The sequence below is a fragment of the Pongo abelii genome, chromosome 1 (genome assembly GCF_028885655.2).
Source record: "Pongo abelii isolate AG06213 chromosome 1, NHGRI_mPonAbe1-v2.0_pri, whole genome shotgun sequence".
Taxonomy (NCBI): domain Eukaryota; kingdom Metazoa; phylum Chordata; class Mammalia; order Primates; family Hominidae; genus Pongo; species Pongo abelii.
In genome coordinates, this window is record NC_071985.2 from 217,477,698 (window position 1) to 217,503,776 (window position 26,079).

Sequence of the window (26,079 nt, forward strand, 5' to 3'; positions counted from 1 at the left end):
CATAGAAGAGTCTGTGAGCACTGGTCCTTTGTCTTCCAGGTGGGACAGTGTGTGGTGGTCTTCAGCCAGGCTCCTAGTGGGAGAGCCCCACTCAGCCCCAGTTTGAACTCCCGCCCATCACCTATCAGTGCCACTCCTCCAGCTCTCGTTCCTGAAACCCGAGAGTACCGCTCTCAGTCTCCAGTAAGAAGCATGGATGAAGCTCCTTGTGTTAACGGCCGCTGGGGAACACTGAGACCCAGGGCTCAACGGCAGACTCCTTCAGGTTCCCGGGAAGGGAGCCTTTCCCCAGCCAGAGGAGACGGCTCTCCTATCCTCAATGGTGGGAGTTTGTCTCCAGGAACGGCAGCTGTGGGTGGCTCTTCTTTGGACAGTCCTGTACAGGCCATATCTCCAAGTACTCCATCTGCTGCTGAAGGATACGACCTAAAAATAGGACTTTCTTTGGCCCCCCGACGAGGATCACTACCAGATCAGAAAGATCTGAGATTAGGATCCGTAGATCTGAATTGGGATCTGAAACCCGCTTCCAGTAGCAATCCCATGGATGGCATGGACAATAGGACAGTTGGGGGAAGTATGAGACACCCTCCTGAACAGACAAATGGTGTGCATACCCCACCTCACGTAGCCAGTGCCCTTGCAGGGGCCGTCTCCCCAGGTGCCCTGCGTCGGAGTCTGGAAGCCATCAAAGCAATGTCCTCCAAAGGCCCCTCGGCCTCTGCAGCACTAAGTCCTCCTCTTGGGTCTTCTCCAGGCTCTCCTGGGAGCCAGAGTTTGAGCAGTGGAGAAACAGTGCCCATCCCTCGCCCAGGGCCTGCCCAAGGAGATGGACATTCCTTACCTCCCATTGCCCGCCGCCTGGGCCACCACCCTCCACAGTCCCTAAATGTTGGCAAACCCCTATACCAGAGTATGAACTGCAAGCCCATGCAGATGTACGTGCTGGACATTAAAGACACCAAGGAGAAGGGGCGGGTCAAATGGAAAGTATTTAATAGCAGTTCTGTGGTTGGACCTCCTGAAACCAGCCTGCATACCGTGGTACAAGGCAGGGGTGAACTCATCATATTTGGAGGACTCATGGACAAGAAACAGAATGTGAAGTACTATCCAAAAACAAACGCCTTGTACTTTGTACGAGCAAAGAGATAATGTGTTCTAAACCCCTTTCCTTTTCTGTGGCTTTTAATTTGGAATTTTTCAGTGTATAAGCATTTGGACTGAGAATTGGGAAAACAGAATTACTCCCAGAAGCCAAAACTCTTTAATTCCCAACTGAAGTCACTCCAGTCTGGGATCAAATCTCCATTAAGAAAAAAAAATTATATATAAATATATATATTATATAGCCAACTCTGTTTACAAAAAAAGGGAGAGATCTCCATCCTGGTTCAGATAAAGTTGTTGCTGTGTTGTAACGGGCTGTGCTGCCTTTTTCTACCTTGCTGGTAACTAGACCAAGAAGTTAGAGAACAGACTAACATCAGTGATTTTCCAAAAGAAACTGAAGAGCCCCCTGTAAATCTTTATGTGGCCTTCATGGAGTTAAAAAATGAAAGGGCATATGTAAGTTGCAAAGGTGGAGGTTTTTAGACTCTCATGCTTCAGGTGCTGTCAGAGTAAAAGTAACTGTTCTTCCCCTTCTCCTCTTAAAACCACAGAGGACCTGTGACAGCTCTGCAGAAATGCCAGTGCCTGGACCCCTCTTGCCCTTTATGGCTGAGGAAAGTTACCCAACAAAGGATTTTATTCCACATTTGTGTGTCAGGTCATCGTGAAATAATGTTTATGCAGCCAACATCTGACCGCCTAGTAGTGTCCATTGGTCTTTGGAGTGCTTCTTGTGTGTCTCAGAAAACATTTTGTGTCTGATTGTGGAAATTTCTGACAATCAATCATATTTGGTTGCAAGTTGCCAAAAAACATATTTATTCTCCTCTTTCTTCCCTTAGAACATGGTACTTGGAAACTGCCTTTTCCATTCACTTACAGGCTGCTTTTTTCTTCTACCTTTTTTTCTTTTTTTTTGCATATGTAGATTTTTTTTTTTAAGTCCTAAAACCTGTCTGACTTTCTGTTTCTTTTACAAAGCTCAGGTGCCTACAGAAATCAGAAGCTGCTTAGAAATACTTGTGGAACCCTTTCCCTGGTGTCACTAGGGGGCCAGTAGGGAATTCTAAGATGCCAATATTGTGACAAATCTTTGAAGCATCAAAAGATACTGTTTTTTCCCTATGGGCTGCTTTTTACTTCCAAAGCACATTGAGCACACTCATCCCATATTTGTAGAATGTGGAAATTGATTCTGGAAGGGAATTCCAATAACAGTTCTTTTTAGAAATGTTTTTTTCCTTGTGGTGACATGTATTCCTCTTCCTGGCTATTGGCAGGTGATGGAGTTGAGAATCATGTACTTGACTTCTTGACGCATGGCTGACCTCAGGAACAGCTCCATCCTTTGCACTTGTCTTCTTCATGTGTCACCCAAATAGGGCTTGGGTTTTTACTTTCACTTCATTTCTGAGATTAAGGTGTAACCAAGTAGAGCATTTCTTTGCTTGATACAGAAAGTTACTAGTCTCAACCATGGCCTGGGCATAGGAGATGTCAAAATAAGTTTATTTCAAATGGCACCATTTAAATAGGGATTTTTGGTGATTTCTCGTCAGTGGAAAGAGGATTTTTGTTTTGCCCTTAGGATTTAAATTTCAAAACATTACCTTCCCACCCTGACACTCCTCTTTTTATTATTAGCATTTCTCAGGCACAAAGCCTGCTGCAGCTGGCCCTGGGTCCTGGCTTTCAGCCAGCATCTGGCAGCATAAGTGTACTGATAAGTGTGTTTTCTCCTGTTACATCATGCTGAATCCTTTCCCTTAGCCATTAGCTTTTACGACGTGGTCTTGGTAGGAAAGCCACCCTGGTGCCAAGCCTAGCTTGTGGGAGGGGTATGTGTTCCAGAAACTGCTTTCTGTGTTCCCTTCAATGAGGAAACAACATGTGTCTACTTATGTGGCATCCAACTGCTCGGAGCTCCACACTTCCCTTTCCCGACTCTGGGGCTCCAGTGCTGTTGCCAATCCTTGCTTGGCAAAGACTGTTCGATCATGTGGGGTCCTTGTTTACAAGGGAAAGCTGGGCCAGAAGGTTAGCAATTCAGGTGTTACCGCTATTGCTGTACCTTGTGTTAGGACATTGTGTTTGTGCATGGACTGTGCCTCCAAACTCAGTAGTTCCTATCTAAATATAAAGTATATTAGAAGCCTGAAAGTACAGAATCTCGACCTTACAGTCTTTCCCTTAGTCCTGTGACCTTCCTAAGCCAGCTGTTAACGTGTTGATTCCTTCCACTTCCCACAAGTAGGCAGGCAACAGAGATGTTGATTGTCTTAGAAAGTAATCTGGTTCCTCTGAACTCCATTGAATTCCAGTTTGACCTATACTGCCTGGAACCGGACTGTTTGCTTACAGCTTTTTAAGAAAAATCTGCCTTGTCTGCCCCCATTATTGTTGGTCTTGGTAGCTCCTGGGCACTGTGGGCGTGTACCGTGGGAAAGTGATTCAACACAGTGAAGGTGATTGTCTCCTCAGGCCTCCTGAAGCCACCTGTGCAGTGGGACTTCACGTGTCTCGGCCGAGGTGAGCATTTCCACAATGCCGTGGATGCTGCAGTCAGGCCAGATTGAACCATGACCCCATTTTTCACATGATACCAATTTTGTCTTAAAATTCACTGAGAAAAATGAGACTAAATTTTTTTTTAACCCTCAGGAGCACCTGAAGCAAATATTTATCAGTATTTATTGAAAATTCATTTTGTTTCTACTTGAAGCTTTAACCCCTTCCATTCCGGCAAGTGTGCCTTTTGAGAGCTCCCATGGCCTAGTGACTTCACTGGTCACCTTGTCCATCTTAGGTAAGAATTTTAGTCTCTCCCTACCCTCTTGGACGGAGCTTCCTGTTCTCTAATTTCACAGGTTATGCAGCAGAGAGGGTTTTGTGTTTTCGTTCGTATTCCACCCTTCACTTGGTTGGTGGACTCCACAGGCCCACCCTACGCCACACTTTGGGAGCACAAATTTGGTGTTGAAACAAGCTTAAATTTCATTTTAGGGCATACTGGGCTTACTCTCCTCCCAGCTGTCTGTGGATTGATTTGATTTTAATGTTCGAGTTTTACAGCAACAGCTGAAAACCATGAACTATTCTAGGAACTGTGTTGGAACTCTTTAAAATGAGGAGGAGGAAGAAAGAAAACCAACTTAAGAAGCCTTGACTTTGGAGGACAGAAAGCCACCAGCCAATGGAGAACAAAGAGATGTTTCCCTTTCCTTTCTTTCACCTTGTCATTCTGGGTTTCCTTCTGCTTCACTCTTTTCCTTCCCCCTCTTAAAAGTGGTATTCCTGGTTGGTCTGTCTGTCTGTCCTTGTGGTGATCCTGGCATGGTAATGTGCTTTGCTTTGCATTATCCATGGTCTCTTACCAGCGCACAAGTCAGTGGGGAGGATCTAACCACGCCTGGTGGTGAGGAAGCTGAACTTCCAGGCCTGCGTCCCATGTAGCCTCTCCATGAACTGCAGAAGGCATGCTCTGCATGGTTACCAGTAAGTGGCTCCCTCTCACCGTGTTCATTGTCAAATGAGAGCAAACTTTAGGTGTTGGCTCCATTGTACACTCTACTTGCTCTTCTCCCCTCCCTCCAACCAGGGTTCATGTCAGTGCACACCCCATGTGCCCTGGCGAAGCTGGTGCTGTGAGTGATGTTTCCCATACAACTCAGGGATGCCAGGTGGCTTACCCTGAGATAGTCATTTTAGGCACATAACAGTGTAGGAATGAAACATGGATTTCATTGATATTTAAATCTGTCAATTTCATTTTTTGTTAATGTTTTCCCCTGATGACTTTTTAGCAATTTAACAAATAAAATAAAATGGACAATTGTCTTAACTGTTTTATTAGCAAAAAAAGAAAAAGAAAAGAGGTCTGGCCGGGCGCAGTGGCTCACGCTTGTAATCCCAGCACTTTGGGAGGCCGAGGCAGGCGGATCACAAGGTCAGGAGTTTGAGACCAGCCTGGCTAACACAGTGAAACCCTGTCTCTACTAAAAATAAAAAAATTAGCTGGGCATGGTGGCAGGCACCTGTAATCCCAGCTACTTGGGAAGCTGAGGCAGGAGAATTGCTCCAACCCAGGAGGCAGAGGTTGCAGTGAGCCAAGTTTGTGCCAGTGCACTCCAGCCTGGGCAACAGAGTTAGACTCTGTCTCAAAAAAAAAGAAAAGAGGCCAAGCACAGTGGCTCATGCCTGTAATCCCACCACTTTGGGAGGCTGAGGCAGGAGGATCACTTAGACCAGGAGTTTGAGACTAGCCTGGGCAATATAGTGAGATCCCGTCTCTACAAAAAAAAAAAATTTACCCAAGCATGGTGGTGTATGCTTGTGGTCCCAACTACTCAGGAAGCTGAATGGGAAGATCACACTTGAGCTAGGGAGGTCGAGACTGCAGTGAGCCATGATTGTGCCACTGCATGCCAGCCTGGGCGACAAAGTAAGACCCTGTTACAAAAGAAAAAAAAGAAAAATTGTCTTGATGGGAAACAATTGAGGTTGGAGATTGAAGGCACAGTAGTTGGAAAGTGATACCTTCTCTAGGGAGCTGTGTTTTCAGGGAGAGGTGGAGAGTTGCCACTCCTTGGGGACAATGCCATTTAATAATAAAGCAGCTCCCTCCATCGCGCTTGAAGGGCTTGGTGTTTCAGAGCCTCAGTACCAGCCTGCAATGGAGATCCAAGAGTGGTCATGAGCTTGGAGCAGAGGCCCAGGGGCCAGGATGACATTTGCATCTTCCCTGGCCCCCTAAGCAAAGATGAAGACACAGGGCCCCAGGGGCATGAGGAGACACAGCCGATGGTGGTTTGGAACACAGTCCTGAAGCTCCGAAGGCCTATGGCTTAATCCTGCCTTTCTCTACTTACTACTTAACCTTGGATACAAGTTTCCTCATCTGTAAATGTAGTTGCTTCTACCTTATAGGAGCCTGTGGGTTAATTGAAGTTGCATGTGAAAAGCGCCAGCGCAGTTCCCGGCACATAGTAAGTTGGCAGCTACTGCCTTCCACTGCAGGGCCAGCACAGCACTCCCCAGCCAGGGTTCTTGCTTTTCTGGATACTAAAGGGCCAGTGGGCTGGGCATGGTGGCTTATGCCCGTAATCCCAATACTTTGGGAGCCCAAGGCAGGTGGATCCCTTGAGGTCAGGAGTTCGAGACCAGCCTAACCAACATGGCAAAACCCCTTCTCTACTACACATACAAAAATTAGCCGGGCATGGTGGTACACACCTGTAATCCTAGCTACTCAGGAGGCTGAGGCAGGAGAATCACTTGAACCCAGGCAGAGGCTGCATTGAGCCAAGATTGCGCCACTGCACTCCAGCCTGGGCAACAAAGCGAGACTCCATCTCCCAACAAATAAACAATAAAGGGCCAGAGGCCTATGAATATTCGGGTGTAAATTAAAAACCTGGCTGGGAAAGGGGAGACTGCAGGAATCAGCACCTCAGCCCAAGGTTTTGCCTTCATTACTCCTCCCGTGAGGCCTGAGAAAGGTTCCTGGAAGTGGTAGGCTTTGAGCAACCCCACGTCCAGGCAGGACAGGAAGCATCCACCAAAATTTTGCCCATGAAAATCCTGCAGGCTGGCCTCTGCGTGGTGCTGCCGCACATGACTGGGGCTTACCTGTGCTCTGTGCCTTTTCACCTCCCAGGCCAAGGAGAGCCTCCCAGCTAAGTTCCACCTTCTGGTCTCAGTGGCCATTACTACTTCTCTTCCCACAAACACTGCCAGCCTGTCAGTGGATGCTGTGTGAGGTGATGATTTGCCCACGGCTGGAAGTGTTCAAACAGGGTTTGACTACCTGCATGGGAGGAAATAACAGAGATGCATCAGATCAAGATTGGAACCAAGGAAACGCTTGATGCCATTTCAATTTTTTGAGACATAGTTCTGTGGACTCAGAAGGGACTTAGAGGCAGTAGGACAGGGCAGACCTAGGTTCAGGAGCTGACTGTCACTTTGAGCTGGAGCAAGTCATCCTGCCTCACTGAGCCTCAATTTTATCAGTAAAATGGCAATGATTTGGCAGCCAGCCTCACAGGTTAGCAACTTAGCTGGAACCAGCCAAGAATCGTTTAATCCATTGGATGGGTGTGATTCCCCAAAAGGCCACCTGAGGGCACCCTGTGAAAGGCTTCAAGTGTGCTTGGGCGATCTGTCGGAGGCAGTCTTGACAAAGAAAGCAGATGGGCAGGAGGAAGAAAACGCTTGCCCGTTTCTCCCCTCCCTCTGTCAGTTAAGCCTGGGGGGCACCCCTCCCTGGCCCCTGCCTTGTTTCAAGTACCATCCCCCAGCTGGCCTACCTGCCTTCCCTTCCCCAGCCCTCAGCTGTGGGAAAATTACAGTCTTTCTCATGGGCCTGGGCTCTGGGTCCAGAGCCTGTCGGCATGCACAAAGCCAAGCCCATGTCTTAAGTAAATGCTGAAAAGTCCTAGCAGAGTGTGTTCTGCACCCACTAGGGAACCTGTCTGCCCACCTACAGCAAGGAAGAGAAGGAGGGCTCCTTTGCAGCAGAAGCCTGGGGAGAGGGAGGATGCTCCTGCCCGAGGACATGGGCTGTGGCCCGTTGACAAGGCCTAGAAAGCCTGGAACTGACTGGGAGACTATTCACTCTCAGCAAGCATTCCCTGAGCATCTGTGACCCCCGAGGCACTGGGACACACAGAAGACACAAAAGAGGCCCACCCTGAAGGAGCTTACAGCCTAATCACAAACCAGGGAGGTGTCACATGGGCTAAACAAAAATGACAAATCCTGAGCTTCTAAGGTCAAAAGACAATCCAGGTATCATACTAAAAAGATACCAAAGGGGATGGAGTCAGTAGAACCATCTGCAACAGTGCAGCCACCCAGGGCTGGGACAGTTGTTCGGGAAGCCAGAAGCCAAGAAGTTAGCCTTCTCTTTGCTTTGGTGTCTTAGTTCCCTTGTGCTGCTATATATCACAGACTGAGTGATTTATAAGCAACAGAAATGTATTTCCCACACTTCTGGAGGCTTAGAAGTCCAAGCTCAAGGCACCATCAAGCTTGGTGTCTGGTGAGGGCCCAGTCTCCACTTCCAAGACATTGCCTTGTTGCTGCTCCATCGTGAAGGCTGTGTCTTCACACCGTGAATGGGACGAACTGGCCCCTCAAGCCTTTCCATAACGTCACTAATTCCATAGTGAGGGCTCTGCCCTCATGACTTAATCATTCCCTAAAGGCCCCACCTGTTAATACTGTCACAGTGGTGATTAAACTTCAACATGTGAATCTGGCGGGACGTTCAGATCATGGCACTTGGCCTCGTCCTGCTAACCTGTGGCAGGGGGGCAGATGAGGATAGAGCCTACCTGGGGCATCCCAGATGGGTGGGGTCTAGGCCTCGCTTCTGGCAGTCAGTAATGCAGGGTCTTGATAAGCCTATAAGCCGCAGCAGCCAGTGGTCAGGGCTGAGGACAATGGAGGGTGACCCATGTGGACTTGATGACCAGAGGTCATCCCCTCAAATGTAATGGGAAAGGAGTTCCCGAGCGGAATCCATAGTGGGAAGAGAACACTTAGGACCGCATGGCTGGGGCCATGGCAGAGGCACAGAGTAGAGTACTCTCTGCAGCAGAAGGCCCACAAGAGATGGCGTCCAAGGAGTAGCATCGCTCCCCAGCCATGCTTCCCTGGGATTTGGGCAAGCCTCCCTGCACACCGAACATGAGCCTCAGGGTGGGCTAGAGGAGGGGATTTCCAGTTCCTTTGCCTCTCCTGGGTCTGACCTTGTGGTTGTCATTGCCCAGGTGGCATCCAAGGCTCTGCTGTCTGTCCACAGCATCCGGACCTCTCATCTGTCTACACCCATTGCTTCAGGCTTGGTCCCTCCGCCGTTGGTAATGTCCAGCTCCACTCAGGCCGCTCACCTGCGCTTTACGTTCCAACATCTGCTGTGAGTGTGTCCTCTCTGGGCAGCCCCCCACCCTCCCTCACTCCCCAGGGGCTCCTCCTCTGACCCTGTGCGCTTCCTCCATGCTTCCCCCACAGTTAGGGGCACCACCATCCATCCAGTCACCTGGGAATAATCCCAGGGTCAGGTGATCTGAGGATGGAAAATTGACCACTGAGCTTGGTGGCGAGGCTGGTGCCCTTGACCTGACTTGATTAACTGGCTGTGGCTCCAGCTTGGAGAATGGCCTGAAGCTGGTGAGCCTGGCGGAAGGACTGCTAGGAGGCAGAGCAAGCATTCCAGGTGTGAGTGGAGCACTCCTGGTGCCAGGCCATGCTGAGGGAGGGGTGGGTGTTATTCTAGGTGCTGAGAGGATTTTAAGCCTGGTGTCCTAGCTGACCTCCCGCCCTCCACCCACCCAGGATCCTCAGGCAGGGCTCTCCATGCCTCATTCTCACCCCAGCTCAGCCTGTGTGTCTGCCCACCTGGGCCTCCCATCCACTCTGTCAAGTTGGTGACTGTGTCCCTGCCTTGTGGAGTTCTCTCAAGGTCTTGTGGGGACCTTGTCCAAAAGGTTTTTAATAAATGTTTGTGGGGAAACCAAACCAAGAAGAAATGAGTGGATTAATATAATCACCGGGCTCTAGGCCGGGCGTGGTGGCTCACGCCTGTAATCCCAGCACTTTGGGATGCCGAGGCGGGCAGATCACGAGGTCAGGAGATTGAGACCATCCTGGCCAACATGGTGAAACCTCATCTCTACTAAAAATACAAAAATTAGCCAGGCGTGGTGGCATGTGCCTGTAGTCCCAGCTACTTGGGAGGCTGAGGCAGGGGAACTGCTTGAACCCGGGAGGTAGAGGTTGCGGTGAGCCAAGATCGCGCCACTGCACTCCAGCCTGGCGACAGAGCAAGGCTCTGTCTCAAAAAAAAAAAAAAAAAAAAAAATCAGAGGGTTCTAGACTAGAAGGGTCCTTAGGGAGATGTTCTACATGTTTTGCTTGAGGCCCTGAAGGGAGAAGCAGCTTAGGGGGACACATAGTTTAGTGGTCAGAGGGGCACAGGAGAGCAGAACTCATAGACCAACATGGTCCACAAGCGTCCTTCTGAAACGCAGTTCTAACCATGTCACTTTCAGGTCCCAACAGTCAGCTGGCCTCCTTTGTCCAGCAGCAGTGTTTACATGAGGTCTGTGGACCCTCACGTAAACTGTTATGGACTGAATTATGCCCCCCTCCACCCAAATCCATACATTGAAGCCCTAGCCCCCAATGTGGCTATATTTGGAAATAGGTCCTTTAAAGAGGTAATTAAGGCACGCTTTTCATCTGTCCCGCTGCGTGTTTGCCTCTTGACTGGGAACTCCTGCTTCTCCTTGCCTCTAAATGGACCCCAACTGCTCCTGCTCGCCTGATGGTTCCTGCGCCTGTGCTGGCTCCTGCAAATGAAGAGAGTGCAAATGCACCTCCTGCAAGAAGAGCTGCTGCTCCTGCTGCCCTGCGGGCTGTGCCAAGTGTGCCCAGGGCTGCATCTGCAAAGGGACGTTGGACGACTGCAGCTGCTGTGCCTGATGCCAGGACAGCCATGCTCTCAGATGTAAATAGAGCAACCTGTATAAACCTGGATTTTTTTTGTTTTTGTACAACCCTGACCCATTTGCTACATCTTTTTTTCTATGAAATATGTGAATGGCAATAAATTCATCTAGACTTAAAAAAAAAAAAAAAGAGTAATTAAGGGTGAGCGTGGTGGCTGATGACTGTAATCCCAGCACTTTCAGAGGCCAAGGCAGGCAGATCACTTGAGGCCAGGAGTTTGAGACCAGCCTAGGCAACATGGCAAAACCTTATCTCTAAAAAAATACAAAAGAAAAAGTCTGGGCATGGTGGCTCACGCCTGTAATCCCAGTACTTTGGGAGGCCAAGGCGGGTGGATCACCTGAGGTCAGGAGTTCAAGACCAGCCTGGCCAACATGGTAGAACCCCCTCTCTACTAAAAATACAAAAATTAGCTGGGTGTGGTGGCAGGCACCTGTAATCCCAGCTACTTGGGAGGCTGAGGCAGGAGAATCACTTGAACCCGGGAGATGGAGGTTGCAATGAGCAAAGATCGCGCCATTGCACTCCAGCCTGGGGCACAAGAGCGAGACTTTGTCTCAAACAAACAAACAAAAATACAAAAAAAAATTAGCCAGGCGTGCTGATGTGCACCTGTAGTCCTAGCTCCCCTCGGGGCTGAAGCAGGAGGATTGCTTGAGCCTGAGGAGGTCGTGGCTGCAGTGAGCTGAGATCACACCACTGCCCTCTAGCCTGGGTGACAGAGTGAGGCCCTGTCTCAAAAAATAAAAAGGTAATCAAGGTTAAATGAGACTATAAGCATGGAGCCCTAATCCAGTAGGACTAATGTCCTATTTATAACAGAGGAAGAGACACCAGGCATGTATAAGCACAGAGAAGAGGCCATCTGCAAGCCAGGAAGAGAGGCCCCACCCAGAAACCAACTCTGCTGGCACCTTGGTCTTGGACTTCCAGCCTCTAGAACTATGAGAAAATAAATTTCTGTTGTTTAGAGTACCCAGACTATGGTACTTTTGTTACAGCAGCCTGGGCTGACTCATATAGACCCCAACTTCAGAATTGCCTAGTGCTTTTGTCAAATCTGCAGGCTCACAGACCTACCCAGCCCCTGACACAGAATGTCAGGGTTGGATGTGTGAACCCCAAATATCTGAGACAGGTCACAGTCAATTTAGAAAGTTTATTTTGCCAAGGTTAAGGATGTGCCCGTGACAGCCTCAGGAAATCCTGAGACATATACCCAAGGTGGTCAGGGGTACAGTTTGCATTTATGTTTTAGGGAGACATGAGACCTCAATCAATATGTGTAAGATGTACATTGGTTTGGTCTGGTAAGACAGGACAACTTGAAGCAGGGGCTTCCAGGTTAGAAATACATAAGAGACAAGGCCAGGTGCGGTGGCTCATGCCTATAATCCCAGCACTTTGGAAGGCCGAGGCGGGCGGATCATGAGGTCAGGAGATTGAGACCATCCTGGCCAACATGGTGAAACCCTGTCTCTACTAAAATACAACAACAAAAAAAATTAGCCAGTCATGGTGGGGCGTGCCTGTAGTCCCAGCTACTCAGGAGGCTGAGGCAGGGGACTCACTTGAACCTCAGAGGCAGAGGTTGCAGTGACCCAAGATCACGCCACTGCACTCCAGCCTGGGCGACAGAGTGAGACTGTCTCAAAAAAAAAAAGTAGATAAGAGACAAAAGAGTGCATTCTTTTGACTCCTTGATCAGCCTTCCACTGAATACATAATTTATTTTGTTTATTTATTCAGCTCTGTCACCCAGGCTGGAGTGCAGTGATATGATTCTGCTCACTGCAACCTCCACCTCCCAGGTTCAAGCGATTCTTCTGCCTCAGCCTCCAGAGTAGCTGGGATTACAGGCGCCTGCCATCACAGCCAGATAATTTTTGTATTTTTAGTAGAGACAGGGTTCACCATGTTGGCCAGGCTGGTCTTGAACTCCTGACCTCAGGTGATCCGTCCACCTCGGCCTCCCAAAGTGCTGGGATTATAGGCGTGAGCCACCACGCCCAGCCATTTTTTGTATATTTTTAGAGATAAGGTTTTGCCATGTTACCCAGGCTGGTCTCAAACTCCTGACCTCAAGTGATCCACCAGCTTCAGCCTCCCAAAGTGCTGGGATTACAGGCGTGAGCCACCACACCTGGCCCCAAGAGGACTTTACATCTTCTCTGGGTTGCAGATTAACAGGCACATTCATTCTGCCAAGTTGCTTCATTTTCTTACACGCTCACTGAGCCCTCCACGAGCCAAAGACGGATGGATGTGAAGTCTGGAAATCCAGAAATAATTCAGATCAGAGCCCTGCCACTGAGTCACTCCTGGCCCATGGAGAGAGCTCTGGACAGCTGTGAATCTCCCTGACTGGGCAGATGTGGTGACAGCTGCAGGAATGGGAACCATGTGACCTGGGAGTATGGGCAAAGGATTCCAGCTGCAGAATCCTGTAGGAATGGTTATTCATCTTGTTTTTCTGCCTAGCCACAGCGTGAGCAAGTTGAGAGAAAGCACCTTGTCTTACACATCCTCATCCCCTCTCTTAGACATAATGGGCCTTAAAAATCTGTGAGTTCATGGTCCTCTGGCTGCTTTCTGCTTCCCTAGGAACAGCCCTCCTAGTGGCTAGGGGCAAAGTTTTAAAAACACAAAACCCAAACTGGCAGAACAGATAAGTACTTTAGAGTCAGGTAAGTGTGGGTTCTTTTTTTTTTTTTTTTTTTTTTTTAACAGGGCCTGGCTCTGTCACTCAGGCTGAAGTGCAGTGGCATGATCTCGGCTCACTGCAACCTCCATTTCCCAGGCTCAAGCAATCCTCCTATCTCAGCCTCTGAGTAGCTGGGACTACAGGCATGCACTACTGTGCCCGGCTAATTTTTGTATTTTTTCTGGTAGAGACAGGGTCTTACTGTGTTGCCCAGGTTGGTCTCGAACTCCGAGCTTAAGCAATCTGCCCGCCTCAGCTTCCCAAAGTGCTGGGATTGCAGGCATGAGCCACCACACCCAGCCAGCTGTGGGTTCTGAGTCGGTTTCACACTGACTAGCTGTGCGGTGTGACCTCAGACAGGTCATGTTATGTTTCTGAATGTCTTCGTCAGTACAAGAGGGTAATACTATTTACACAGGTTTGTTTACAGAATTAAATCAGGTGACCCCTGTAAAGTCCCCACTGTCTGGCACTTGGGTGGCCTTCGGTAAAGCTTAACTCCTAAATCATTCCTTTCAAAACAATGATTTGCCCTACTTGAAGGCATTGCGGGAAGATAATGGTAAAAATTAAATGTAATAGACAAACTCTCAGTAATGACCCACCTGCACTCTTTCCAACCAATGGGCATTTACTGAGCACCCACCTTCTGTGTAACAGGCCTGGTGTCCAGTGCTGGAACGGTGGAGAGGAGCTCAGAGTGCTGGAACGGTGGAGAGGAGCTCAGAGTTTAAGAGCTGAAAAGTCAGCTCCAGGAGAGCAGGGACTTCTTGTTGGCCACTGTATTCCCAGCTAGGTGCTCAGTATTTGTTGAGTGAATGAATGAATGAATGAAAAATACAATCCAACGGGACTCTGACTCATTTTTTAAAACTTGAGCCAAGTCCCTTGACCTCTCTGAGTTGGTGTGTGTCCCCATCAGTGAAGCCAGAGATGTTTAAGTCATCTAGAGGTCCTGCCAAGCAGGATTAATAGGGCAATAATATTAATAATAGCAACAATCATAACTAAACATATGGAGCACTGCTATGGAGGGAATAACATGTTACGTCCACGTTATAGAAGAGGAAACTGAGACAGAGAAGCATGAAAGTCTCCTGGAGTGGGGGTTTCATGATGTTTTGGAAGAAAGACTGGGGATCGGACGGAGTAGTAGAGAAGACGATCCACAACCCAGAGGAAAAGGCCTAATCCAGAGCCATCGCGTGGCGCAGGCTGCGGACGTTGTAGGTGGGACGAACTCCTCCCGGAACCCGCCCAACCCAACCTCCGGCGTCTCCATGGCAACAACCTCCGCACATGCGCCGCGAGCACCGGCGCCGGAGCTGCCAGCACGCGCAGAAGGCGGACGCAGGCGGGGCGGACGCAGGCGGGGCGGAAGCGGGCCCGGCGGGCTGGGGCGGCGGGAGTGCGGGTGGGCGTTTAAAGGGGCCATCGGCACCCGGGTCGGTTCGCCGCCGGGACTGCTGACGGTGAGGGCTAGGTAGCCCCGGGAGTCGGGATCTAGAAGGTAGAGGAGAAGCGGGGCTGTCTGACCCCAGGAGGTGACAAGGGGAGAGGGGCTGTGTGAATACCCTCCATGGGCAGTAATGGGATGACTATCACCAGGGAGCACTGCGGAGGAGAGAGGCGGCTGAGGGACTGCACTTTCTGGGGCCCCCCGGGAGAGTCAGAGGGCAGTTAAGAGGGATCACAGGCCCGGCTTGGTACGGTCACCACCCTTCCCACTCCCTGCTCTCAGCATTCTGTCACCTCCCTACCCCGTCGCGGTGCCCAGCCATGGCCAGACCTCCCGTGCCCGGTTCGGTGGTTGTCCCAAACTGGCACGAGAGTGCCGAGGGCAAGGAGTACCTGGCTTGCATTCTGCGCAAGAACCGCCGGCGGGTGTTTGGTAAGTGCCTCCCCCTTTCCTCCAGCCTGCCACTTGTTGTTCCCTGGGGAGAAGAGTGTCACCTGTTGCTCCCTGAGGTGAGCAGAGAGGCAGGGCAGTGAGGGCCTGCTCCACTGCAGTCTTCAGCAGTCTTCAGCCTGGGGGACTGAAAGCCCTATCTCTGGGACCCCCACCCCTAAATCTCCTTAGAGCTAATTCCATCGTCAGAGCCAGGAACATGGAAACAGCAGAAACCCTGCCAGCAACCACTGTCACCAGAGATGCAGTTGATTGAGCCCTCCCCTGGTGCCAGGCCCTCTGTTGGGCACGTTACACAGTGCACCCCCATTTAACCTCTCAACGGCACATGGTACAGACTTGGCTAAGATCACACCCCAATAAATAGAGGTGAGCCTCTTCCATGTCCTGCTGTCTCTGGGATGAGACGCTGGTGTTCCCCATGGTGAAACTGACTCACCCAGGCAGGGCCCAGCTGTCAGGCCGGCAAAGGTGCCTGTAATTAGCTGTGGAGTCCAGCTCTGGCCAGGAGAAGCAAGGTGCCAGAAGACTTAAGACCAGAGAGTGAGATAGCTAGAACCAAAATTTGTGAATAAGTCAACTGTTTCTTTGTTTTTTTAAAAGAAATTATATTAAATTCAAAAAATGACCCTCTAGAAGGCCGGGCGCAGTGGCCTGTAATCCCAGCACTGGGAGGCTGAGGTGGGCAAATCACCTGAGGTCAGGAGTTCAAGACCAGCCTGGCCAACATGGCGAAACCCCGTTTTTACTAAAAATACAAAAATTAGCCGGGCGTGGTGGCGGGCGCCTGTAATCCCAGCTACTTGGGAGGCTGAGGCAGGAGAATCGCTTCAACACAGAAGGCAGAAGTTGCAGTGAACCTAGATCGAGCCATTGCATTCCATCCTGGGTGACAAGAGTGAAACTCCGTCTCAAAAAAAAAAAAAAAAAAAAGACCCTCTAATATGGCCACTGTCCCTCTGATCCCATGATGGCTGGCAACACTGTATTTGGGGTCACACATACACAGGCAAGTGACCCAGGCTCCACCACTGCTAGCTGTATGGCTGGGGATAAGTGAACTCTAGCCTCAAGTCCCACCTCTGTAAAATGGGGATAATCACAGTATTTACCCCATAGAGTTACTGTGGAAATTAATAAGGAGTGTGTTTGTAATATACCAAGCAGGTTCTGGCATGCAGTGGGTGTTCACTGAAGGTTGGCCGTTATTGTATTTATTTTGCATTTAGTTGTGTTGAGTGGAAGAGAATTGAGTGAAGGTCAAGCTGATTTTCTGGGAACATCATAGAATCCACTGACCATATTATCTATGCCACAGATAGGATCAAGCAGCCATAACTTAGAGGAATGGCAGTGATGGCTTTTAATTTTTGTGTTTTTACTTTAACCGCAGACATTTGGGTTTTTTTTTTTAACACCTGGGTTTATGCACCTGAATGTATCATTCAGTGGTTGTCATGCAGGCCCCACAACAAACGTTGAGAGCAGCTAGTAAATAAATATCAACAGACTGACTATAATCACTTAGGCCAGTCCCTTTGTATCCCAGACTTCTGTAAAATTGGGTTGAGTATTAAGAGCCATAGATGGGGCCCAGCGCGGTGGCTCACACCTGTAATCCCAGCACTTTGGGAGGCCGAGGCAGGCAGATCACCTGAGGTTGGGAGTTCGAGACCAGCCTGACCAACATGGAGAAACCCCGTCTCTAAAAATACAAAATTAGCCAGGCATGGTGGTGCATGTAATCCCAGCTACTCGGGAGGCTGAGGCAGGAGAATCACTTGAACCCGGGAGGCGGAAGTTGCGGTGAGCCGAGATCACGCCATTGCACTCCAGCCTGGGCAACAAAAGCGAAACTCCGTCTCAAAAAAAAAAACAAAAAAGAACCACAGATGGTTGGTTAGCCCTGAAGAAGCCATTAGAAATGAGGTTGTCCTTGGCTGTGTGTGGTGGCTCATGCCTTGTAGTCCCAGCACTTTCAGAGGCCAAGGTGGGAGGATTGCTTGAGCCGAGGAGCTCAAGACAAGCCTGAGCAACATAGTGAGACCCCATCTGTATTAAAAATAGAAGGTAAAGAAAAAAAATAAAAATAAATAAATGAGATTGTCCAGCCCAGGATCTGATGGGGCAAGTCCAGGATTTACCCCCATCTTAGTCCATTTTATGCTGCTATAACAGAATACCACACTCTGAGTTATTTATTTATCTATATTTTTTTGAGACGAAGTCTTGCTCTGTCGCCCAGGCTGAAGTGCAGTGGTGTGATCTCGGCTTAGCAACTTCCACCTCCCAGGTTCAAGCAATTCTCCTGCCTCAGCCTCCCAAGAAGCTAGGATTATAGGCACCCACCACCACACCCAGCTAATTTTTTGTATTTTTTTTGTAGAGATGGAGTGTCACCATGTTGGCCAGGCTGGTCTCGAACTCCCGACTCAGGTGATCTGCCCGCCTTGGCCTCCCAAAGTGCTGGGATTACAGGTGTGAGCCACCGCACCAGGCCTCCTCTGGGTAATTTATAATGAACAGAAGCTTATTTGGCTCATGGTTCTGGAGGCTGGGAAGTCTAAGAACATGGCAGCAGCATCTGGAAAGGGCCTTCATGCTGTGTCATCCCATGGCAGAAGGCAGAAGGGCAACAGCAAGACAGCAAGAGGCGCCCAAACTGGCTTTTATAACAAACGCACTCCCTCAATAACAACATTAATCCATTTATGAAAGCAGAACACTCGAGCTGATCACCTCACGTTAGGCCCCACTTCCTAACACTGCTGCATTGGCAATTAAGTTTCCAACACATGAACTTTGGGGGACACCTTCAAACCACAGCACCCCTTGACCCTGCCTGGCTCCCTCTTTGCCCTAGGGCTGCTTGAGCGGCCAGTGCTGCCGCCGCCTGTGTCCATTGACACTGCCAGCTACAAGATCTTTGTGTCCGGGAAGAGTGGTGTGGGCAAGACAGCACTGGTGGCCAAGCTGGCTGGCCTGGAGGTACCTGTGGTGCACCACGAGACCACTGGTGAGTGGGACCTCAATCCTTTGCCCATCCTGGGAGGCCCTCCTTGAGGGTGGAGGCAAGAACCTGGCCCTGGACTACCTCTTACTCTGTAGCCTTGGAAAGTCACTTCACCTCTCTGAGCCTACATGGGCTCCTTGGTCCCAAGGGGATAATAGTACCTACCCCACAGGGTTGTTGTGTGGTTGCCACTAGAGGTGGTGGTGGTAACATGCCTAGCATCAAGCTACGCTCAAGGTAGATGCTCAGGAAGTGCTAATCTTGCTTTCTTGTTTCTCACCACTGGGTGCTGATTGTTCCACCATGTTGAAACATCTCCCAGTGTCCTGGGCCCTTTGGGTCTCCCTGGACATACAAACGAAACTGCTTTGCCATAGCTAGGGCTGCATCTTCCTGGTGTACCAGAGTCTCCTCCAGGCCTGGTCTCTGTTTCTCCCATCAGACTGAGAATTCTCCCGGGTCAAGGACTGTGCCTCCCTCATCAAACTGGGGACCCATCAGGGCAGGGATGTATCTCTTCTTCCTGTTCCTTCCTGGCCGCCTATTCCTCCCATCTCCACCTCTCCCATGCTGAATGGCTGACCCTGGCTCCCCCTCAGGCATCCAGACCACCGTGGTATTTTGGCCAGCCAAGCTGCAGGCCAGCGGCCGTGTCATCATGTTTCGTTTTGAGTTCTGGGACTGTGGAGAGTCTGCACTCAAAAAGTTCGATCATATGCTGCCGGTGAGCAGGCATGTGGGCCTGGGTGGGCTCTGTCAGGGGCCGATTGGGTATTAATGAGCTCAAGGCACTGCTCAGAGACCTGAGCTGGCACTGGAGACTGAGTCCCAGCCCATGCTCATCCTAGGACCAGCCGCTCCTTGCTCTGGGCCTCAGTTTCCCAATCTGTGAAAGGAGGGATTGATTATTCCTGATTCTTCTCAGGGCCCTGCAGCTTATGGGAGGTGACATGGTTATATGCCTCTCCATCACTAGGCTTGCATGGAGAACACAGATGCCTTCCTCTTCCTCTTCTCCTTCACTGACCGTGCCTCCTTTGAAGACCTCCCTGGACAGCTGGCCCGCATAGCAGGTGAGGCCCCTGGTGTCATCAGGATGGTCATCGGCTCCAAGTATCCTTTGGATACCCTTGGCAAGTCACGGAGCAAGGGGGTCAGGGGCCCAGCCTCTGCCCAGGCATGGAATTCAGCACCTGGGCTTTTACTTAAAGGGTACGGCATGGCTACCCCAGCTCCTGGGTGTGGGCTCCAGGGAGGAGGGAGAGGCAGGGTCTGATGGGGGGCTGTGCAGAGGCATCCAGTTAGGCTCCTTGACCCTCCTCCAGATTTGACCAGTACATGCACACGGACGTGCCCGAGCGGGACCTTACAGCCTTCCGGCAGGCCTGGGAGCTGCCCCTGCTACGGGTGAAGAGTGTGCCGGGGCGGCGGCTGGCTGATGGGCGCACGCTGGACGGGCGGGCTGGGCTGGCCGACGTTGCCCACATACTCAATGGCCTTGCTGAGCAGCTGTGGCACCAGGACCAGGTGGCGGCTGGCCTGCTTCCCAACCCCCCAGAGAGTGCTCCTGAATGAGTCACAAGTGGGTGCCTGTGATCCCACCCCCAACCCTCAGGTCTCGACATAGGGCCGGAGGCTGAGGCAGGAACATGGATCCTATCTGGAGGACTGGCCAGCATGGCCTGATCAGGGAGGATGTGGCCAGAGAAGGCCCACCCCCGAGCAGCGCTTTCCTTGCAGAATTCATGGCAGGGAGGTGGGGACCAAGGCCCTGAGCTCGAACATCTCCCGTGGCCTTTACCCCTTTGGCAGCACCCATGGAGGGTGACTGGGAGAGGGAGTGCCTCTCAAGTGACTTCAATCAAGAACCTGTATTGGTTGAGGTGACACCATCTGTTGTAACAGATAAACCCCGAAATCCCAGTGCTGAACTCCAGAGGTGTGTTCGTTCTTGCGTAGGCCTCAGCTCGGGAGGAGCTGACAGGGGGCATGGGGCTCTGCTCCAGGCACTCCTGCAGAGACCCAGGCCCAGAGACCCTGCCCTGCCCAGTTGCCCTAGGGTATCAGCACCCAGTCAGCAGCTAGGGAGTGAGTGCAGGCAGGAGGTGGCCCCCAGCTTTCTGTGGACCAGGCCCAGGGTGGCACCTCATTCTGCCCACATTCCAGAGGCCAGCACCCAGCAGTCATGTGGTCATGTGGCGCTGTGGGGGAGGCTGGGACATGGAGTCCACCTGTGAGTCCAGGAGTCGAGCCCGTCGCTCTGCAGGGCCTTTTTTTTTTTTTTTTTTTTTTCCGGAGTCTTGCTCTGTGGCACAGGTTGGAGTGCAGTGGTGCGATCTCAGCTCACTACAACCTACACCTCCTGGGTTCAAGCGATTCTCCTGCCTCAGCCTCCCAAATAGCTGGGATTACAGGTGCCAACCACCATGCCTGGCTAATTTTTGTATTGTTAGTAGAGATGGGGTCTCACTATGTTGGCCAGGCTGGTCTCGAACTCCTGACCTCAAATAATCCGCTCGCCGCAGCCTCCCAAAATGCTGGGATTACAGGCACGAGCCACCGCGCCCGGCCTGCAATGCCTTTCTTGATCGTGGAGCTGTCAGGCCAGGCTTAGGATAGGAGCTTTGGCAGCCCAGGGGCACCCGAAAGCAGCACCATGCAGGGCCAAGGACCATCCCAGTGGGGGTCAGGGCATGAGCTGGCCTGAGAGGCAGCTCTGCCCCATGGGAGGCCATTGAGGACAGGAGCTGGGAGAGGAGTGAGTAGGCCCAGCCTTGTGTCTTGGCCCTGCCCCATAAGCCAGAGACACTGGTGGAAGTAGGCTAAGGAGGATGAGGGGAAGTCCCCAGGGAAACGGGCCTTTATACAATCCCCTCCAATAAGCCCCTGCCTGGCCCCATAGATGAACCCCTGGGCTGAGGCCTGGCCTGCGTCTGGCTCGAAGCAGAGTGTCCCCAAAGCCAGCTGACTCTCAGAACTCTGCAGCTGTGCCCAGGCCCCACTCACACAGCATGACCCGTGCTCACACACCTGCGCTAGGACGAAAGCACTTTCCACTCCTGCCGGCTGGCACACAGGAGGCCCACACTCACCTGTCCTGATGCCCGCGCCCAAGCACACTGCTCACATGCCCATGCACACTGCCAGCCTGTCCATGCTGGGTACTGCCACCTACGTTTGTCAACCCTTCCAGGGTCTGGGCCAGAGGAAGGACTGATTCCAGCACCTTCTCACCCCTGACTAAGGCTTAGAGCTCAGGCCCTGCACTTATCCCACACCCCAAGAAGGAATGTCCCTAGGCGGGACCCCCGCCGCAGAGCCTGCAGGCCTGCTCCCACTCCTGCAGCCCTCAGCCCTGCTTCCAGGTGGGCCTGTCCACGTCCCCCTCTGTCTTTAACTCCAGGAGACCTTAGCTCACATGGACAGCAATGGAGTGGGGGGAAGGGCCCTGAAGGCAGCCCCAGGCCTGACTGTGGGCCTCCAGCTACCCCACATCCCAGCCGGTCATCTCTGGGCATAAACCCCCACCCCCCAGAAAGGAGGCTTCCTGTCCCTCTTGGGCACCAGCTCAGCGAAAAGCCAGAAAGCTGCTCTGGAGCATAACCTGACCCCCCGACGGCGAGGCAGGGCAGTCTTCTCCTGGCTGGCACTGCTCTGGTCATAGAATTGATCCCTCATCCACCTTTACCCCAAACAAGAGGTGTCTCCCTGGGTGAGGACAAAGTGGGGAGGGCAACAGGGCTGGGGCTTAGAGCCCCTCCACCAGCCATCCAAGGCTGCCTTCTCAGCTCCTCCCAGCGCAGCACCAGTGCCACTTTAGTATTTAGTAGGCCACCCCCAGGGCCTCCATCACCACAGTGCAGAACTGGAAGCCACAATGCTTTGAATAGTCGATGCCTGTGCCTCCTGGGAGGTCTCTGGGCAGCCCTGTGGAGATTGAGTGAGAGGAGAGTGTGTTCTTATATGCACATGTTCAGGCTGATGGCATGGGACTGTGACTTGTCTGGTCACACGGTCTCAAACTCCAAGGAGCCCCACACCTGGTTTAATGCTCTGCTGTTGCCCTCTTGCTGATGCCCTTCTTATTTTTTTAGAGACAGGGTCTTGCTCTGTCGCCCAGGCTGGAGTGCAGTGTCACAATCATCATTCACTGCAGCCTCGAACTCCTGGGCTCAAGTGATCCTCCCTGTTTCTCCCCAGCCTCGGAAGTAGCTCCCACCATACCCAGCTAATTTTAAAACTTTTTGAGAGACAGGGTCTCACTATATTGCCCAAGCTGGTCTCAAACTCCTGGGCTCCACTGGGTGCAGTGGCTCATGCCTGTAATCCCGGCACTTTAGGAGGCCGAGGTGGGCATATCACCTGAGGTCAGGAGTTCGAGACCAGCCTGGCAAACATGGTGAAACCCCGTCTCTACTAAAAATACAAAAATTAGCTGGGTGTGGTGGCAAGTGCCTGTAATCCCAGCTACTCAGGAGGCTGAGGCACGATAATCGCTGAAACCCAGGAGGCGGAGGTTGCAGTGAGCCAAGATTATACCACTGCACTTCAGCCTGGGCAACAGAGTGAGACTCTGTCTCAAAAAAAAAAAAAAAGCCAACAACAAAAAATGGGCTGGAGGAGCGGGTTGGAGGCCCTTCCGCCTCTGGAACACTGGTGGGTGGGGAGAAGCAGGGGAGCTGGTGTTCAGCTCTATTCTACAAAGAAGGGGTGGATCCTGAGAGTGGGACTGAGGCCTAGTTACAGGTGGTTGGGAAGGAGGTTGAAGGGGAACTGTGTGACCTTGGATGTCCTTTGTAATTATCTTATGCTTAGCTGACACATCTGTAAAATGGAGATAGCAGCACCCACTTCTTTGAGTTGTGAGAAGTAAATGCATGTGAAATGTTTAGCACGTGCTGGGCACCAAGTTAAGAGCCCAGTAAATGTTGGCTGTTATCATCGTCCTTGTTATTACAGTATCAGCGGCGGTTCTGGTCTGAGAGCAGGTGGAGGGGAGGAAGAAGCGTCTCAGATCGCGCTGAGAGCGCCTCTATTGTTACACTTCAAATTTAGTCAGGGGTGCGGGGAGGGAGGGGCAGCCCAACTGGGCCAATTGAGAAGCTTCTGGCACCTGCAACTGCGCCCCGTCCCCTCACCTTCACCCCATGCCTGCTGCACCCAGGACGGCGATGACGCCACCGACAGGAACCCGGACGACGACTGTATCTCGCGCCCTGTGGTGGCATTTATGTCCCGGACTCTAGGGGTAACATTTTCTGAGACGGGAAAACCTGCATTGGTGAGACTTGGGCCAGACAGGACTCTTGTCCCACCTCACCCAGAAAGCCCGAGTGGCCAGGCCACAGGCTCTCCCTTAAACCCCCTCTCCCCTCCCCGAGGAATCCCGCAGCGTCTCTTGTCTTTTTCTTGCAATGGGCAATTTCTTCCTCGAACTAACCCTAATACCTTTTGCTACAACTCAAATTTCCTTTAATTTTGGCCTTAGTGGGACTGATGGACTCAGATCCCCCTTTCCACCCAGATAAAAGTGGGACAGAGCGGGGTCAGACCGCTCCTAACTGTCCCCCTGACCCCGCGGTGGGGCAGACTTCGTGCTTGCCTGGGAGGAGACGCTGAGACCCCCGCGGCGGCGGGAGAGAGGCGACTCCGGCAGCGGCGCTGGTGCGAGAATTTTCAGCGGAACCTGGAGGAGGTGAGCGCGGAGCCGGCGGGCTGCGAGTCCCGAGGCCGAGCGCAGACGCCCCTGGCCAGCTCTGAGACCCGCACAAGAGCCTTCAGCAGCTCATCTGTCAAATGGATTTGGCCGTAGTGTCAGCCCCATGCAGGGGCTGTGACGATTACAGGACGAAGGGTGTAAAGCGCTCAGCCCAGGACCTGGCACATTGGAGGTGCCCAAGAAAGGGGCAAGATCAGTCGCTATACGACGCGGCCCACCCGGCGTCTGTCTCCGCGTTTGAAAAACGAAGGTGTTCGTTTTCCTCATTTGACATTTAAACGAGGAAACGCATGTCAAAGCGCTTTTGAAGGCGGAAAGGACCGACGCGAAAAATGGGATATGGCTGGGCGCGGTGGCTCACGCCTGTAATCCCAGCACTTTGGGAGGCCGAGGCGTCCGAATCACCTGAGGCCAGGAGTTCGAGACCAGCCTGGCCAATATGGTGAAATCCTGTCTCTACTAAAAATACAAAAATTAGCCGGGCGTGGTGGCGCATGCCTGTAGTCCCAGCTACTCGGGAGGCTGAGGCAGGAGAATCGCTTGAATCCGGGAGGCGGAGGTTGTGGTGAGCCGAGATCGCGCCACTGCACTCCAGCTTGGGCAACAGAGCGAGATTTTGTCTCAAAAAAAAAAAAAAAAAGGGATCTGTCACCTCCCGGCCGAGATCGTGAAGGGAGGGGCTTAGGGGTCCTTACCACTCCTCCTGGGAGAGCAGCCCACGAGAGCAGCCCCGCATAGCGCCGCACCCTTCGCCGAGCTGAGCGCGCCTGGGAGCCGCTGTGCTACGCCGAGGAACTGAGCCTGCGCGCGCCGCCGCAGGTGGAGGGGTGGGGCGGGGTCCGCCAGGGGCGGAGTCTCCTCAGGGGCCGTAACCCTGCCCTTGACCCCAGGCCCGGCCCAACCCCGACTCTGAGGGCTCCGCGGAGCCACGGCGACGCCTGCGCCTGCGCAACCCTCTGCAGCAGTAGGTGCCCAGCCGGCCGTAGGACACGTGCGCCTTCCGCGGCTCGGAGCCGGACAGGTGAGACCGGGCGGCCCCTTGGGTGGGCGGGGTCTGTCCGCGGAGGGGCCGAAGCCTGCAGAAGCCTTAGCCCAGCCAAGGCTGATTTGCCCCTCCTCGGAGTGCCTCAGAGGCAATTCCCGCCTCACTCGCTTTAGGTCTCTGACCCTGTCCTTTCCGCAAACTGGGGTCCCGGCCCTGCCCACCATCTCTGATTCCCACCTGTTCAATCCGCTCTGATGCACACCTGACTGGAACACACCCAGCCCAGGCTGCGCTCTGTGGGCAGAAGGGCTCTCTGGCAATGGCAGCTGGCATGTCTCACCTGCCTGTCTCCAACGGAGAGGCTCTGGACTGGTATTAGGTTTCAGATCGGGCGGAGGGCTGGGCTTCTGACTCCTGTTCCTCTCACAGATTCCTGGACAGAGATTCCCATGACTCCTACTTCTCTTACATGTGGAGGCACTGAGTGGTGAGATGGCTGCTTGGGGCGAGTCCAGCTGGGACCTTAAGCGAGCAGTTGACACCAGGACTCCTCTGGCAAGTGGCAGAAATCCTGGACCGCACAGTCTCCAGGAAGAAGAAACATACGGAGATGGGCATCGCCCACCTGCTAGCAGAGGGAGTCTACACTGCGGCCTTCCCACTGCATGAGGAAGAGATGTCCCAAGCTCAGATCTCTCCCAGGCCTGACAGCATGGCAGCAGTGGCTGGGGCATCCGGAGAGCACTCTCAAACCTCCCTGCAGCTCTCCCTCCTTTTGTCCTCCTAGGGCCCCTTTGAACTGCCTGGGTACCAGGTACCCGGTTCAGATCTCAACTTTTGCCAATTGCTGTACCCATACTGGGCTTCCTGGGGATACTGGCACAAGTACCAGACCCTGGACAAAGTATGAGAGTACTTTGGGGAGAAGGTGGCCATCCACTTTGCCTGGCTAGATGAGTCTGGCGCTGGGGTGGGGTCTGGGAGTGGGGCTTGAGTGCAGAGATGGGGGTTCATGAGCTTTCTCTCACCCTTCAGGTTTCTACATAGCTTGTCTGCTGCCTGTGACCCTGGTGGGCACCCTGCTCTAGCCTTGTCACCGTGGGGACCAACACACCAGTGT

At 52.2% G+C, this 26,079-nt stretch overlaps 2 protein-coding genes, 1 long non-coding RNA gene and 1 pseudogene across 12 annotated transcripts in view; 3 read left to right on the top strand and 1 right to left on the bottom strand.

The window, feature by feature from the left end:
- The window catches only part of FBXO42 (F-box protein 42), a 107,915-nt gene extending 102,967 nt beyond the window's left edge, over window positions 1–4,948 (top strand). For all 8 annotated transcript variants that reach the window (XM_054549790.2, XM_054549815.2, XM_054549631.2 and 5 more), the window contains 1 exon segment: window positions 40–4,948. In XM_054549790.2, coding sequence (XP_054405765.1) covers window positions 40–1,155 — 1,116 coding nt within the window. In that variant the 3' untranslated portion in view covers window positions 1,156–4,948.
- On the bottom strand, window positions 4,944–14,605 carry LOC129059702 (uncharacterized). Of its 2 annotated transcripts, XR_010138573.1 has the most exons (4): window positions 13,980–14,605; window positions 6,742–6,919; window positions 5,650–5,780; window positions 4,944–5,562 (listed from the first exon to the last, which is right to left on the bottom strand). It is a non-coding gene; the product is annotated as an uncharacterized LOC129059702 (long non-coding RNA). The 2 variants fall into 2 exon arrangements; XR_008525730.1 differs by having other exon boundaries at window positions 4,944–5,780.
- Window positions 6,907–10,602, top strand: LOC100449811 (metallothionein-1X-like; annotated as a pseudogene).
- A 47-nt stretch (window positions 14,606–14,652) lies between the features above and the next one.
- On the top strand, window positions 14,653–20,191 carry CPLANE2 (ciliogenesis and planar polarity effector complex subunit 2). Of its 2 annotated transcripts, none has more exons than XM_054556477.2 (5): window positions 14,653–15,224; window positions 17,629–17,720; window positions 18,106–18,258; window positions 19,232–19,368; window positions 19,581–20,191. In XM_054556477.2, the coding sequence occupies exons 1-5, from the start codon at window positions 15,113–15,115 to the stop codon at window positions 19,828–19,830; spliced, it is 744 nt and encodes a 247-aa protein (XP_054412452.1). In that variant the 5' UTR covers window positions 14,653–15,112; the 3' UTR covers window positions 19,831–20,191. The 2 variants fall into 2 exon arrangements, with proteins under 2 accessions (XP_054412452.1, XP_002811470.1); XM_002811424.5 differs by lacking the exon at window positions 17,629–17,720 and adding an exon at window positions 18,855–18,979 and having other exon boundaries at window positions 14,656–15,224.
- Window positions 20,192–26,079: the final 5,888 nt, after the last annotated feature.

What these genes read in the sequence shown, in the direction of transcription:
- CPLANE2 (XM_002811424.5), top strand. Translation starts at nt 15,113, where the DNA reads ATGGCCAGACCTCCCGTGCCCGGTTCGGTGGTTGTCCCAAACTGGCAC. An exon ending in GAACCGCCGGCGGGTGTTTG is followed by an intron (nt 15,225 to 18,105) that starts GTAAGTGCCTCC and finishes TCTTTGCCCTAG; the next exon opens with GGCTGCTTGAGCGGCCAGTG. An exon ending in AGGATGGTCATCGGCTCCAA is followed by an intron (nt 19,369 to 19,580) that starts GTATCCTTTGGA and finishes ACCCTCCTCCAG; the next exon opens with ATTTGACCAGTACATGCACA.